Raw genomic sequence first — 15,898 nt, 5'->3', positions numbered from 1 at the left:
TTGCAGTATAGCGTTATGCTGGAATTATGCTTGAAGTTTGGACTGTCGCACGGAAATGAGAGACACTGAATCTTGACGAGGAAACGTGTGGAGCGTTTATACACTGTGTGGGTTTCTGCTCGCGGGAAGTGAGCTGGAGTCTTGAAAACTCCACTTTGTCCGCCCAGCCGCGTCCACGTAGTTACACAATTCAGGGTGTGCACGGCCAGGCGAAAACCGTCTGCACAGCAGCCTTGTGGAGGGGCGCGTCTGCTGATTTGACTCACTTTTCCGTGCGGACACTCGCCGATGCGGGAAGCATATGAGACCTAAGAGCTTGTTGTAGGCTACATGCTTTGCAGTATAGCATTCGTTTTCCGTCCCGTTCAAAGACGCACGGGTATTTCACCTCAATGACAATTTCCTCGTCCTTTGTTTCTGTGCGGGGCTGCGGGCGGACGCGGTTCTTCTTGCGTCTTGCAGCGCTGTGATTGTGTGCGAGCAGCCCCACCTGTCCGAGTCAGTACTCGTTAAACATACCGCACGTGCAGCATGCATCAGGTAGGTTCCGACTGGTAATTAGTAACATCGTTTCGATTGTAACAGCAATAAAATGTCACATATATGTCACTCACAACAAGTATTAAAACATTTATTTGGTGTATATTTTGCTGTTTGCTGCTGTACATATTTTGTTGCATGTTAAATCGTGGTTGCCCCATGTTTTTTTTGGTTGCCCGGGGCAACCGGGCAGCCGCTAATGTCGAGCCCTGTTATGACAAAACTGTTACTGTTAAAACAAAAGGAAAATATGCTACCGTTTGTTTACTGCTGGCCTTGGAACTAAAGTTTATAGTAGACCGGTGGCCTGGCATGGCCTGCAAAAAAAAAAAAAAAAAAAAAAGATTTTTTTTGCAATATCGATACTTGGCGTCCAAATATCGATACAATATCGTCAGGCAAAATATCGCGATACTGTGGTGTATCGATTTTTTCCCCCACCCCTACTCGCTACCACTCGGGACTCCCATTCATTCGGTTACATGTACATGATTTAAGGATACAGGGATTTTTTTTTGATCAGACCTCTAAGGCTCATTGCACCCACAACATGCTATTTTATTGGACTGCCTGTCTTACCCACGTACAGTAATAGAACATCCTCATGCATAAAGACTGATACAGCTTGACTGATATACATCCTCATGCATAAAGACTGATACAGCTTGACTGATATACATCCTCATGCATAAAGACTGATAGAGCTTTACTGATACATCCTCATGCATAAAGACTGATACAGCTTGACTGATATACATCCTCATGCATAAAGACTGATACAGCTTGACTGATATACATCCTCATGCATAAAGACTGATACAGCTTGACTGATATACATCCTCATGCATAAAGACTGATACAGCTTGACTGATACATCCTCATGCATAAAGACTGATACAGCTTGACTGATACATCCTCATGCATAAAGACTGATACAGCTTGACTGATACATCCTCATGCATAAAGACTGATACAGCTTGACTGATACATCCTCATGCATAAAGACTGATACAGCTTGACTGATACATCCTCATGCATAAAGACTGATACAGCTTGACTGATATACATCCTCATGCATAAAGACTGATACAGCTTGACTGATACATCCTCATGCATAAAGACTGATACAGCTTGACTGATACATCCTCATGCATAAAGACTGATACAGCTTGACTGATACATCCTCATGCATAAAGACTGATACAGCTTGACTGATATACATCCTCGTGCATAAAGACTGATACAGCTTGACTGATATACATCCTCGTGCATAAAGACTGATACAGCTTGACTGATATACATCCTCATGCATAAAGACTGATACAGCTTGACTGATACATCCTCATGCATAAAGACTGATAGAGCTTTACTGATACATCCTCATGCATAAAGACTGATACAGCTTGACTGATATACATCCTCATGCATAAAGACTGATACAGCTTGACTGATATACATCCTTGTGCATAAAGACTGATACAGCTTGACTGATATACATCCTCGTGCATAAAGACTGATACAGCTTGACTGATACATCCTCATGCATAAAGACTGATACAGCTTGACTGATATACATCCTCGTGCATAAAGACTGATACAGCTTGACTGATATACATCCTCATGCATAAAGACTGATACAGCTTGACTGATATACATCCTCGTGCATAAAGACTGATACAGCTTGACTGATATACATCCTCATGCATAAAGACTGATACAGCTTGACTGATACACACTCATGCATAAGGACTGATACAGCTTGACTGATACATCATCATGCATAAGGACTGATACAGCTTGACTGATATACATCCTCATGCATAAGGACTGATACAGCTTGACTGATATACATCCTCATGCATAAGGACTGATACAGCTTGACTGATATACATCCTCATGCATAAGGACTGATACAGCTTGACTGATACATCATCATCATGCATAAGGACTGATACAGCTTGACTGATACAACCTCATGCATAAGGACTGATACAGCTTGCACACTGACCAAAGGCTGGAGGGATTTTAAGCTGCTGCTTCCTGAGGAGACAGTTATTTTTTCCTCTGATCAAATTGGCAGGCATGGATGGGAGAGAGGGGGCACTTCTTTAATCTCAAACTTCACGGGGCTTTATTTTTTCCACACTGAGTGTCAGCCAGAGTTAAGTCTGTTCTGTCCAAGTGACTCCCTCTAGATTTCACATTTTTCCCTGAAGTGTCCCCAAATTCATACATGAAAGAAATAAAACCGAAATCAAGTTATAAACACTTCTCTGGGGCTATTCACAGTTCACAAAGGGGCAACGGGCACAAGAAAATGTTGATCTCAGAGGCCAGACTGCATTGTGGGAAGTGTGGTTCTCTAGCACAGGCACAGCTGAACTGGAGTCATGGTGGGGCTTTAGTGATTTAGTGATTAACCACATTCCAAGCATATCGGAGGTTAAACCAGCTCGCTTACACCAGGACTAATTCATTAGCCTTACGCTAAACTGGAGTGAGTAGGCCCCATTCAGGGTATTAGGGACATCATGTGATACCACCACCTTATTCTAACGTGGGAGCTGGACACAGAGGTTGGTTAAACAGAGGGGGTCAAACAAGCAACAATCCCTGCTCACACTCGACGCATGGTGCACTGAGCACGTGACCCAGCACGTGCTTGCGAAAGAGCATAAACACACACACACACACACACACACACACACACACACAAACATAAAAGCAAGCACACATTCAACACACATACACAAACATCTTGAACGTTACTCACACACGAAAACACACAAACTTTAAATTAGCATGTCCACACTGCCCGAGCCTAGCCGCTCTATAACTGGTCATAGTTACACAAGAGGGCGATTAATAGGAACTATTTTTTCTCTGCACGCTAGGAGTGAAGTGTAATAATGAGCCCCCCAGGAGGCGCAGACACTGATGGCTCACCATCTAATTGCGCTGCGCTCTCATCAGCAGAGTACACGACCTCTCCATGTTTGAAACCTACGCGCCCCGTTCACCACCGCCACACCAGAGACTCCCTCTCTTCCCTCTGTGTCTCTCTTTTAATCTGCTTTCATCTCTCCCTTCCCAACTGTCACTTTCTTTCCATTTTCTTTCTCCCTCGTTACTATGTCAGCACAGATGCCCCCCGCCATTCCTTTATGGCTTTCTATCTTTGTTTCTAGCCTTGTCTCTGTGTCTGTGTGTGCCTGCTGCTGCTCTGCCCCCTAACCCCCTCAATCTCCGTTTGCTCGCTGGTTCTGTTTAGTACAGATGTGCCCCCCCCTGGTCACTGGTGGCCTGGCTGGGCAACAGCAGAAGTGACTTTGAGACTGGGGGATGGCAGCCTCTCGTTGTCACTGACACAAAACCCAGTGCTGACGAGCCTTCAACAATAGACCCTTTTCACGGGGGCCATTTTGTGTCGAAATGGCAGGGTAAACACAGGTGCAAGCAAAACACTAATGAGGGTTTCCACCTTCCATGATTGGGAGGAACGGAGCAAAGAAAAAACAAGAAGAGGCTACAATATTTTGCAAACAGCTGCTTATAGCTTGTTTTTCCTGTGTGGTTGTTTTTCCCATAACTGACAATAGTCACAATAGGCCACAGTGATGTCGTTAGCCAATTTTGGTTGAATTGCATTACTGATAATGCATTTAATTAATCTTTCTAGACTGAACAACGCAAGGCTCTGTTTAAATTACAATCCGAACATATAGAATATATTGCTAAACAAAGTCTGGCAGAGAGCAGTTCTACAGTATGTACCTCTATGTTGTCAGTGGGTTCATCAGCCTCAAGGCGTTCACTCTCACAGGACTGAGCGCTAGAGCTGCTGCAACGCCTCCTGACGTCGCTCTGCTTGGCTTCCCTGACACACACACACACACACACACACACACACACACACACACACACACACACACACACATCATACTGTATCATTATCATGTCATATACAGTACACATCTCATGGGAACATAGCTATAAAACTACACCAAACTATTCACATTTAAGCTACTGTATAAATGTAACTTAGTTATACACATCACATTACATAGAGAGAGATTTCTCTTGAGTCAAAGGACATGGGCAAACATTGCCTTCGGTCAGTATGGTAATTGTCAGTTTGGAACAAATTAATTCTGGATAACACTTTGGGCTTTCAGGCATAAAAGTGTAAAAAAAAAGGGACATACTTAGCTGTTCAGGGGAAACGCTCATATATTGAACATTGCCCAAAATGCTGCCTGTGTATCACAGCCGAGGGAGGGAGGGAGGGATGTGGTAATAGTGTCTCAGGGTCTCTCTAACCATAGTCTCGCAGGCCAGCCTCCCCTCCCTTCCGTGAGAGGAGTCTGGCACCGCAGGTCTCCATAGTGGGATTGCGATGGGCGACGCTTAGCGGCAGTGCACTTGGAAAATAGTTTCCAACAATCCAACTTGCCGTTTTCAGCATGTAGCAACGAGCTAGCATGTAGGTTTCTGCCATTAGCTTGCTAGCTAGTTAGCGTTGTTGTTTTCACTGAGGCGGCAGGGCACTATTTACAGCGACACACAGGAAGGAGGGAGCGGAAGCCGCTCTGATTGACATGGTCGGAGCCAATGACAGAGCTTGTAATAAGCCGGGAGCGGACATCCGGCAGCGACTGAAACAGTCGCTCCAATGGGGAGCAGCTGTAGAGCAGGGGAGGGCTTATCCAAGTTGCCTGTTTCCATGGCGCCAGACTCCTCTCCCTAGGGAGAGGAGGCTGGCCAGTGAGACTACTCTAACCACAATGACAGGCAAACACACAAAGGAACAGGAGGAGAGAAGCTTGTCAGTGTGAGGTTACTTGGGGCTACAGTACACACAGCTCTGGGATGGGGCCGATGCTGCTCTTGATGCGGTAGGAGAGGAAAGGGCTGGAGACCTCGACGAACTGCTCTGCTTTTGGCACAGGAGGCTCTGCAAGAGAGGACGACACTCACATATGACACCTGCCTGCGCTGCAATTTTCACACTCGGCTTGTCTGCCTTTATTGTTTTCTCTGCTTTTCACTCCGAGATCAGCTGGTGTCAGATATGCCTGAACCAGCTGCTACTTTCAAAGCTGAAATGTAGTTATCCTCAAGCTATTTGCATTTTAACACTAACGTTTCTAACCACATTTATTTATTATACTCAGCTACGCTCTATCACTTTATTTGTTTTTTATTTATTTATTTAATACTGTTCCCTCCATCCTCCTCCCATCATCCTCTTGCTCACCCCTTTCTCTCCACACTCCTCCTTATCTTCACCCCACAGGAAAAACATTTTCAGTTGCCCCATGCTTCCTCATTTATGTCTGTCTCTCTCTCTCTCTCTCCCCTCCCTCTCCCTCTCCCTCTCCCTCTCCCTCTCCCTCTCCCTCTCTCTCTCTCTCTCACCCTGGGGTTGGTCAGTGACCAGGGTCTCTCTCTCTCTCTCTCTCTCTCACCTCGGGGTTGGTCAGTGACCAGGGTCTCCTTGCGGGGTCGGATGAGCTTCCAGCGGGGCACAGGGGGTGGTTTGGGTGGGGGCTCCAGGGGGCATGCCCGGGTCCTGGTCAGCAGGACAATGTGACTGTACAGCTGGGAGAGACCATACTGGCGCAGACACTCTGAGGACTCCGCCTGTGGAGACACAAACAAGCACACAGACGTGGAAATAAACACAAGCGCCCATTCACGCAAATATTTAAACATGCAGTTGAATACATACGCCAGCAAAGTGAGAGTCACTGTCGCCTCCAACCAGTTATCATTGGATCAGTTGTTTGTACAAACCCCTTCATGAATCAATCAAATTGTGAACAGGGCATTCTGATCCGAGATCAGAGCTTAAAGGTGATATTGAGGTGTTGCAGTGTAATATCTCCAGCGGAGGAAAATCCTGGAAATTCTCAAACTATTAGGTTGTTTAGCATGAGTGTAAATAATGGAACAAGTGAAGCCTCCAATAGACAAACACAACATGCCTCCAAATCACAAGCACATGTTTCATCTCTACCACCCACTGTTACAACAGGCCTCAGTGCATTTTCACATCACTGTGCAATGTAACAGAGAGGCAGAGAGGCAGGATACAGTATACAAGAACTGGTGTAGTGCAAATGCATAGTGAGACACAATGATATGCGGGTAGCATCTTAGATAAAATCAAACCTATTAGTATGTACTGTATGTGTTAATTAAATCAGATTTGGCTATTTAGACATAAATACAAATTTAGACATTATTCATAAATTGATACATACAGATTAGGGGGGGGGGGGGGCGGGGGGGGAGCAAGCCATTGTACTAGAACTCTTCCCTGGAGTTTGAACCCTAAATGTACAAAAAAGTAGCTGTGCCAAGCTACGTTTACATATTTCACTGCAATGTAATGCTTGAGATCTGATCATAATGATCAGAGAACATACTGTAGCTGTGCATCCACACTTGGCCTGAAATTGGCTGTCATGTGTCTTATATGGCTATATTTATATTTTCAGCTTTATATTTTCAGCTTTTCTGCTCTTTATCTCCTACAATGCTCACATAGAAAGTGTAGCTGTATTGCATCCAGACTATGTAGAATTCCTTTCAAAAATGTGAATCTGGCTGTTTTGAAGATCTGAGAGAAATGTGAGAAGAATCTTGCACTGAAAGAGCAAGTGTGAGGAGAAAGGGCGGGAAGGGGCGGGGGGGTGGGGGAACGTGACTTACCATCTGACCAAACATAAAGGTGTTGTTATCCAGCAGCTGAAGAGGGTGGTAGTTGGCACACACCACCATCTCTGGGGCAGGGGGGTAGGTACCTGAGAAAAACAGACCGGCATAAAATCAGCTAGACATAGAAAGGCATGAACAAACACAGGTATAAATAAGATAGTGTCGAGGCTATCTAAAGAATGATCTGCCCCCTCTAGAACACGTTAGTGCGTGTCAAATGAGGAGCACATAGACCAGAGACATGGAAAATCAATTTGAAGGACCATGGTGGAGAGAGATGGGAGAGCTGCCACACTACTATAAAGGCTATGCATAAAGAATTGAACGAGAAGTGGTTCTCACACTGAATAATCTTTTTTTTTTTTTTTTTTAGATTTTTCTCCCATTTTCTCCCCAATTGTACTTGGCATTGCTCCGCCCCCTCTGCCGATCTGGGAAGTGCTTCCTCTGATACGTGTGCAATCGCCTGTCACTTCTTTTCACCTGACAGTAAGGAGTTTCACCGGCAGGACCGGACGTAGCGCATTGGAGGATCACGCTATTCCCCACAGTTCCCCCCCCCGAACAGACGCCCCAACCAACTAGAGGAGGCGCTAGTGCAGCAACCAGGACTCATAGCCTGCTGGCTTCCCACCCGCAGACACGGCCAATTGTGTCTGTAGGAACATCTGAAGCTGGAGGTGCCACTGCCTGGAATTGAACCCGGGTCTCCGCGGTAGTAGGCGAGTAGTTTTACCTCTACACTATCCAGACGCCCCCAAGTTGCATAATGATGTACTGTATACATTTCAATGTATGCATTTCAATGGAAAGCTTCAGTAAGCAGAGACAGAGACTGTGTGTGTGAGTGTGTGTGCTTCATTTGCCGTAAGCATAAATGTTTTGTGAATTTGTGCCACTTTACATATGCATGTCCCCACATTACGTTCATCTAAATCACGTTAATTATCCTAACACAAGTGGGACTGTATGAGAGAACGAGGCGGCGATTAGTGTCAGCAGCAATAGCAGGTGGGTGAATATGAGAATGAGGGGGAGGGAGGGAGAGAGGGAGAGAGAGAAGGGGAGGGAGAGAGGGAGAGAGAGAGAGAGAAGGGGAGGGAGGGAGAGAGAGAAGGGGAGGGAGAGAGGGAGAGAGAGAAGGGGAGGGAGGGAGGGAGAGAGAGAAGGGGAGGGAGGGAGGGAGAGAGGGAGAGAGAGAAGGGGAGGGAGGGAGTGAGTGAGAGAGAAAGGGAGAGAAATGGACATAACATGTCCATTGTTATGTCCTGTGTTATGACATAACACAGATCATTATTAATATCCATCAAGTATCATATTCTCCCCCTAAATCAAAACAATCATGTTGAGTAAGACCACCACGCATTTACCACCAAGACAGTATAAATCCTAGGGCGGCCCAATATTGACAAAATGTCATGTTAAGATTCTTTTCTACATCATTTATTTTTCAAGACTTGAAATTACTTTCAGTACTTTTCTCTAATGCAGTAGTTAACTTGATTTGTGGGCCGCGGATTCTGCACGTTAAATGTGTTGTTTAGCCGGCTGCTGGTAGGCTACACGTCCCCCACCCCCTGCCCCCCCCATTATTATAAAAAAAAGGCAATGTCCTCTGAAAACGCTATTTCAATTTAATTTCTCTTTTATTATTATTCATTGTGCAGCTCTCATAAAGCCTTTATCTAGCCACCTCTGTGACCCAAAACAACTGCTAGCCAGACTCTTTTAGAGGAAAGATCACATCTTAACCACACTTGACTTGGGGGGCTCCTCTGGCCTCGGGCACACCAAATACTTCACCCTGCCAATACTTCCCCTGCTGGTTTATTTATAGCCACCATACACACATTAACCCACCCGGCACTCCATATTACATGAGCTGAGGTAAACAGGAAGTGATGCATGAAACAGCAGGAAAGACGCAGCAGGAGATTGGCTGACTGGCGACGAGACTCGGAAATCGTGCTGTTTTGCAGTGTGGTGTGATCGTGACCTTCGGCCTGCAGCTTTTGCTGTCCTCAAGTTGGCATATCACCAGGGCGGCAGTATAAATGTTGCAGGAGTAGAAGGGTGATTACTGCTATACAATGACCAAATTATTGATAGGTGTTTTTTTATGGAGTTTCTGTATGACAATGAAATATTCATCGTCATGCTCCATATACTAGCTGAATTATGGATGCAGACTCAGAGGGAGGAAAATATAGTCACATGGTGTACATACAGGCTTTTCCCTGCATAGATGAATTTGGCTGGGGTCTCCCGATGCCCTCACTGACCCTGTGCAGACTGCAGAGCGCTCTCTGTGATCAAGCTCGTAAATAAAGAACATGATGTGTCATCTGCGTTTTGGCACAGAGCCTTCTTCAGAGCGTTTTAACTATACACAGTATACTATAGTTCACTTATACCATATTGTTACACTGAACGGTATGAAATTTAGCCATGGGGTGTTTTACAAAAGTGCACCACTCTTCCTGTTAGGGGCATTTCTTGTCCCCCCCCCCCCCCCCCATGCACACAAAACACTAACACATTTAGTATTAACTGACAGAATCCCTCAGTGACTTCCATTCAAAAGTGCTATTGTTGTGCATCCGGCTATTTTGAACATACAGTAGAGCATGCATTGCCAAAAAATCATGCTCTCATCCAGGACCAAAGACCCCCCAAGAAAAGGCAATTAGTGAAAATTACATGGCCTCAAAGTCTTATGTCTACCTTTTCCATCCTTTTATCATTGGTTTTAATGATTAAAAAAAGTGGCATTTTTCAACACCCAGACATTTTTGCATAAAAGCATGAATTCCCTGATGTTAGGCATTCATCCTGGAGTCAAGGCTTCAAATTTGTAGTTTTTTACTGTTTGACTATTTTCCACCATTTCCCCATGTTTAGCATAATAGGGATCAATTTCATGCAGTTTACAAAAAAGTTTTTTTCTATTGTGATGTAAGCCAAATAAACAAGTGCAATGTGAGTATTTTGTCCACCTTGACTTTGAAATTTGAGACGGGCCACCCTCCCATATACAGTATATGCCCCACCACAAAATGTTAAAGAATTGTTAATATGATTGGTTGATAACACAATCATTGCATTCTCCAGTCCATGGGACTCAATTTTCAACAGGTGAAAACACCATTGAGGAACTGGCTCAAGGATATGTGTTGCAGGGTGGCCATTGGCGGACCAACAGCTGATGACATTGACTCCCATGGCCTTGTCACATCCTTTTATCTAGTCAGGGAAAAGAGGAGGCTGAAATGCTCTGAAGCAGGATGTGACCTCTGCAATTGACTCCCCTCTCCAAACTCACCATTCACTCCCTTCCCGCTTCCAATGTTGTAAAAAAATTTTTTTACCAGTTTTGGGGTTTCATTTACTCGAGCATAATAGACGTTTTTGTTTATCAAATGGTCTGGAAAAATAACAGGAAAATGCATAGATTTCTGTCAAATAATGTAACACAGACTTGTGCGTAGTCACCCCCTAAAGGCCCATTCTGAGGCAGGAAAAACCCTGACATAGATATATACTGTATATACATGCCAAAGACAAACAATGATATACCATTATGTGTACTGCATACATGCGGTCAAAGCTACAAGAAAGAAATTGGTATATGTTTACAGTATGTCCACCTGCATGACAGAAACTGTGTGCATGCGCGCGCGTGTATGTTCGTGCGCGTGCGTCTGTGTGTGTCCATACACTCAGCGGTGGGCTGGTTGGTAGCATTAGCCTGAGTGGAGGAAGATGAATGATATCAAAAGCAGATTCATTACTATAGCCTCTATATTAATGGCTTTAATGGCTATATTAATGGATTCTCTATGGTGACGTCAGCAAACTGTAGATTACTGTTATGAATGAAATCTTGAAAAATGAACTTTTGATGTGAAAAAGTGTGAAAAACTAAAGAAATTAGATTTTTGTGATTTTGTTTGCATACATTATTAAATAGGTGCACTGCATACCCAGGTATTTGAAAAAGAAAATAAGTCATTTTTGGGTTCAGCTCGACTTTAATGTTGGCAGGTGTGTGCGTGCATGCGTGCGTGTGTGTGTCCATTTTGAACCAATGGCCTTATGTTGTTATTTACATGTACCCTTTCTGATGCTATTGCATGGTTCATCAAATTTTATTTTGGGGCGCGGGGAGGGGGGGGGGTAGATAATAGAAATTGGTATTGGCAGTGGAAGTGGTACCTGGGAAATTTGGTTTGGTGCATAGTGGTATTTGGTCTGAGAAGTTTGGGAACCGCTGGTTTAACGGAAGCATGATTAGATAAAGCCTGGCGTGCGCACAAATGATCCTAATCTAATCAATGATTTAATTGACTCACTCAATTAGATGTGCAAGCAGTGTGTGTAATTGAGATCTATCTGTGTGTGAGTGTGTGTGTGTGTGTGTGTGTGTGTGTGTGTGTGTGCACTCCACACAGAAAGGCCCTTTTGACGACCCTACTTGGGCGGCGGGCACTCGAGGACATGCGGACAGGCACGCTCACAGCGTCCCAGGTGGGAATCGAATGACGTGGCCGGTCCAGGGGCATACCTCCTATTTAACTTCCGTGGTTTCTGTAAGATGTCGGGGTCGATGTTAGCAGAATGATTTGCATGCTGATGATGTCCTTCCTCACTTCTCCGATTTGTTTATCTTTTAACTTGGACTTCCACTGTGATCCTGTGTGTTGCTGCTGGAGATCTCAGCCTTGTGTAGCTTTTGATTAGTGCCAATGCTGTTGTGTTAGCATGTGCCTGTGTTGATCTTTTTGTTAGCCTTAGCTGCTAACTTAGCTTAATGTTAAGCCTGCTATGCACATTGCACTTTGTAAATAGCTTTAAACTTGCAGTACAAAGCAGTAGGGGGGAACTGCCATTTTCTTTGGAGTTTTGTTTTCTCACGTTTCTTTACTTACAGTATTCACCTTATTCACCACGTCCACTTTTTCTCTCTTCCGCGTTCGACGCAACGTATTTGTTCTTCCGGTTCAGCGCTAGTTGGTGGCCATTTTCAAAATAAAACATCAGCATGAATGAAGTTTGGCAACATTCAGAAGCTACACTGCGGCCAACTTCAGTTACATGTTCATAACGTTACTGCTGCGAGGAGCCGATGGCTGTACCCGTCCGGTCGGCATTTAACGTTAGTTACAAAAGCACGTCGACAGTGTTTTCTCACTGCCAGTAGCCTAACTACAGTAGGGTTTGACAGATAGCTAGTCCGACCGGTGTCAGCACAGTCAGCGCTCCCGGTCCTCGCTGCTCGTTAAAGATTTCCAATAGGCGTTATTCTGATAAACTGGTCACATATATGTTACGTTCTCACCCGACAAATATTAAAACTTTAAAACAGTTTGGGGTTTTTTTTAGCTTGAAAACAGCTTTTTGGCAAGTCTAAATGACTGCGGTAGGCGTACTCTACTTCCGTGTTTAAAACCGGAAAGACGGTTACGAAATGACGTCATGCAGAAGCGTCCTTGTATGGGCAAAGAATAAGGTGAATAGGGAGTTAGGGTTTCGCTTTTGGTTATTTGCTTTTAGGGATTAGTTCGTGGTTTGAGTAATTAGCTTGTTTTCTTTGTTTCTTTATTTTGGCTATAGTTCACCCTGAAGCCAAGCGTCAGAACTCCATTTACACTGTCTGTAATATTAATACTCACTGTGTTACACAAATAAATTGCTCACATATTTTTGCATACAACCTTGCTCTTTATGTTGCAGCCTGACCTAGACCGGGTCGTGTGTGTGTGTGTGTGTGTGTGTGTGTGTGTGTGTGTGTTTGTGTGTGTGTGTGTGTGTGTGTGAAACTGCATACTCTCAGCGGTGGGCTGGTCGGTAGCATTGGGCTGAGTGGAGGACGATCCATTAGTCTTCTTGTCCTTATCACCTTCTTTCCCTTTCTTATTTGCCGAACCTGACAAAAAAAGCATGAATGATATCAAAAGCAAAGCCATTAATATAGCCTCTATATTAATGGCTTTAATGGCTACATTAAAGGGATCGTTCTGTTTTTTGGAACCCTAGCCCTATTTGCTACCTACCAATGATAATGTTGATTGGTAGATTACTTTCTCAGCACAATCCATGCTGTTCCTCATACTAGCTCAAGATAGTTAGCCACAAACCAATATAAGGTCAATGGGGTCACGCTCCTGTCTGTGCAAGCTGACTGAGGCTCACTGACATGTACATTGTGTGCACTGTGTGTGTGTGTGTGTGTGTGTGTGTGTGTGTGCACTGTGGACAACCTTTCAGTGAGCCTCAAGTCAGCTTGCACAGACAGGAGCGTGATCCCATTGACCTTGTATTGGGTTGTGGCTAACTATCTGGAGCTAGTATGAGGAACAGCATGGATTGTGCTAAGAAAATAATCTACAGTACCAATCAACATCATCATTGGTAGTAAGTAGCAAATAGGGATAGGTTTTCCAAATCTACAAACAAATTCCCAACCAAAGTTTGTTTATAAAGCAACTCAGTTCATCCCTCGGACGACACATTAATCAGCCGTTTAATGGAAGCATGATTACATAAGGCCCCTGCGCACAAATTATCCTAATCTAATCAATGATTTAATTGACTTACATAATTAGATGTGCAAACAGTGTGTGTAATTGAGATGTATATTTGTGGGTGTGCGTGTGTGTGTGTGTGTGTGTGTGTGTGTGTGTGTGTGTGTGTGTGTGTGTGTGTGTGTGTGCGCGACATGATCAGCACCTTTGCTTCTCTCCGGGCTCTTGGTTGCTGTGGGTGATTCACTCTTGCAGTCACTCAGGCGGGAATCTCTCCCTGCAGCAGGCTCTGCAGCCTGGGGCTTCTCCTCCAACAAACTCTCATCTGGGTATGTAAATTTGGGAATGGTGTCTTTTAAGAATTCCCAGACTTTTCCTGCGTATCTGGACCTGAGAGGAGGTTAAAGAGAACATCACTGAGTCATCGAGTAAAACACAGATACAAATAGATTGATGCTCTATTTGATTGATGATAGTCTATCTCACCAAAACATATAATGTACAGTAGCCGAGGGCTTCCCTGCCTGACCCAACCCTTTAATCACAACTCTGATCAACACGCGCGACTACTGTAAGATGATGCATTTCCCTATACATTTTTCTCATTTAATTAACAGAGCATGTGAATGTGGGCATATGGCAAATTAATAATCCATCCACATACAAAAAATACCCAAAAGCCAGATTGCCAACATTTTCTCCCCCTTCATCAGAAGTATTTGCATGTACTACAGGGGTGCGGGCGCGCGCACACACACACACACACACACACACACACACACACACACACACACACACACACACACACACACACACACACACACAGCATCCAATGTAGTTAACTTTATTAACTTGTTTAGACTAACTGTATGTCCTGTCCTGTAGTTGTGGTGGTGTGACCGTAATCATCATCTGTCATGTGGTTTGTCATGTAACGTGTGTGCATGCATGTGCAGCAGACACATGTGTGCGTGTGCGCGTGCAAGCCAAAACATCTAGTAACGTTGCAACAAAATTCTCATTAAGAATATAAAACCATTCACAGTCACAGCCAGTCTGGCACTGTGCTATTTCATATGCTTCGATCTAAACATTCACACCCTGCTCTTATACAATAAACAGGTCGGATAAGGCTTTCTCAATTCACAATTTTCCAATCAAGGTTAAATTGACTGGAGGAGGCTCCTAGCATGCTATGTTGGAAGGAGCATGGGTGCCAGGGTGTTGGGTTTGATTCCAACTAGGAACATGCAAACAGTACAGTGCATGAGCCAAGATGACTTGGAGGAAAACTGCCATTAAATGATATATGTTGTTGTGGAGATCTGGGTATGTCTAGATTACTAACACTTCCTGGCCATGACAACAGCTGAAGTCTGCTGTGAGGAGTCCCTGGCTGCGTTGTGATCGGCTAGTTCCCCTTCAAAGTGGACTGCACAGGGTATTCAGCCATGTTAAGTACCGTAATATGGCTGAATACCGTGTGCAGTCCACTTCGCTAGGAACTACTAGCCGATCGGAACGCAGCACCTGTGTGTCTATTTGTCTGCTGTCTTACCCCTGAGTCTATAGGCTCATTTCACAGCAACATTCTGAGGTGCTAAAGCAGGAAATAATGCAGGTGTAATCGTTAGCATTGATGAGGGCATCTGGCACTGGAACACCTAAAGAGAATGGAAGCATAATTAATGGTATAAAGCATACAGCTGCTTTACTTCCTGCTTTTACCACCTCAAAAGGGTTGCTGTGAGATGGGTCCATTGCCTTTAAGTGTCTTATGTCTGCAAATAAATGTATATCATTTTCTTGTGGTAAACTGTACTTGGAAAAAATGTATTATGCATTATACAAGTATACCTTTGGTTTGATTTGACCTGTATCTTCTACATTCTAATGCATCATTAGATTTTATTGATCTTGGCTACATGCTGAGGATCCAATAGGGACAATGCATGAAATAGGCCACGCCCATCATGGGGGAAAGCGCTCCATTCACTCCCATACACCAGCATAATTTTCCTTGAATTAAACATAGCTAACAGCTGTTGTGTGATGGGCTGCGCAGACAACAAATGTAAGAAATCGCCAATTAAAGTTTTTTTGCACTCCTG

The 15,898-nt window shown here is 44.2% G+C and overlaps 1 protein-coding gene across 1 annotated transcript in view; it reads right to left on the bottom strand.

The window, feature by feature from the left end:
- The window catches only part of adgb (androglobin), a gene marked incomplete at both ends in the record, with an annotated part of 75,375 nt that overhangs the window by 47,320 nt on the left and 12,157 nt on the right, over nucleotides 1-15,898 (bottom strand). Inside the window, 5 exons of the mRNA XM_083643028.1 lie at nucleotides 5,397-5,494; nucleotides 6,009-6,183; nucleotides 7,258-7,349; nucleotides 13,091-13,189; nucleotides 13,993-14,177. Coding sequence (XP_083499154.1) covers nucleotides 5,397-5,494; nucleotides 6,009-6,183; nucleotides 7,258-7,349; nucleotides 13,091-13,189; nucleotides 13,993-14,177 — 649 coding nt within the window. The remainder of the gene's footprint in view (nucleotides 1-5,396; nucleotides 5,495-6,008; nucleotides 6,184-7,257; nucleotides 7,350-13,090; nucleotides 13,190-13,992; nucleotides 14,178-15,898) is intronic.

Source organism: Poromitra crassiceps, assembly GCF_964638095.1.
Source record: "Poromitra crassiceps genome assembly, chromosome: 9".
Lineage (NCBI taxonomy): Eukaryota > Metazoa > Chordata > Actinopteri > Beryciformes > Melamphaidae > Poromitra > Poromitra crassiceps.
The sequence above is the reverse complement of the archived record's forward strand: the minus strand, read 5'-3'. Positions and strand labels throughout refer to the sequence as shown.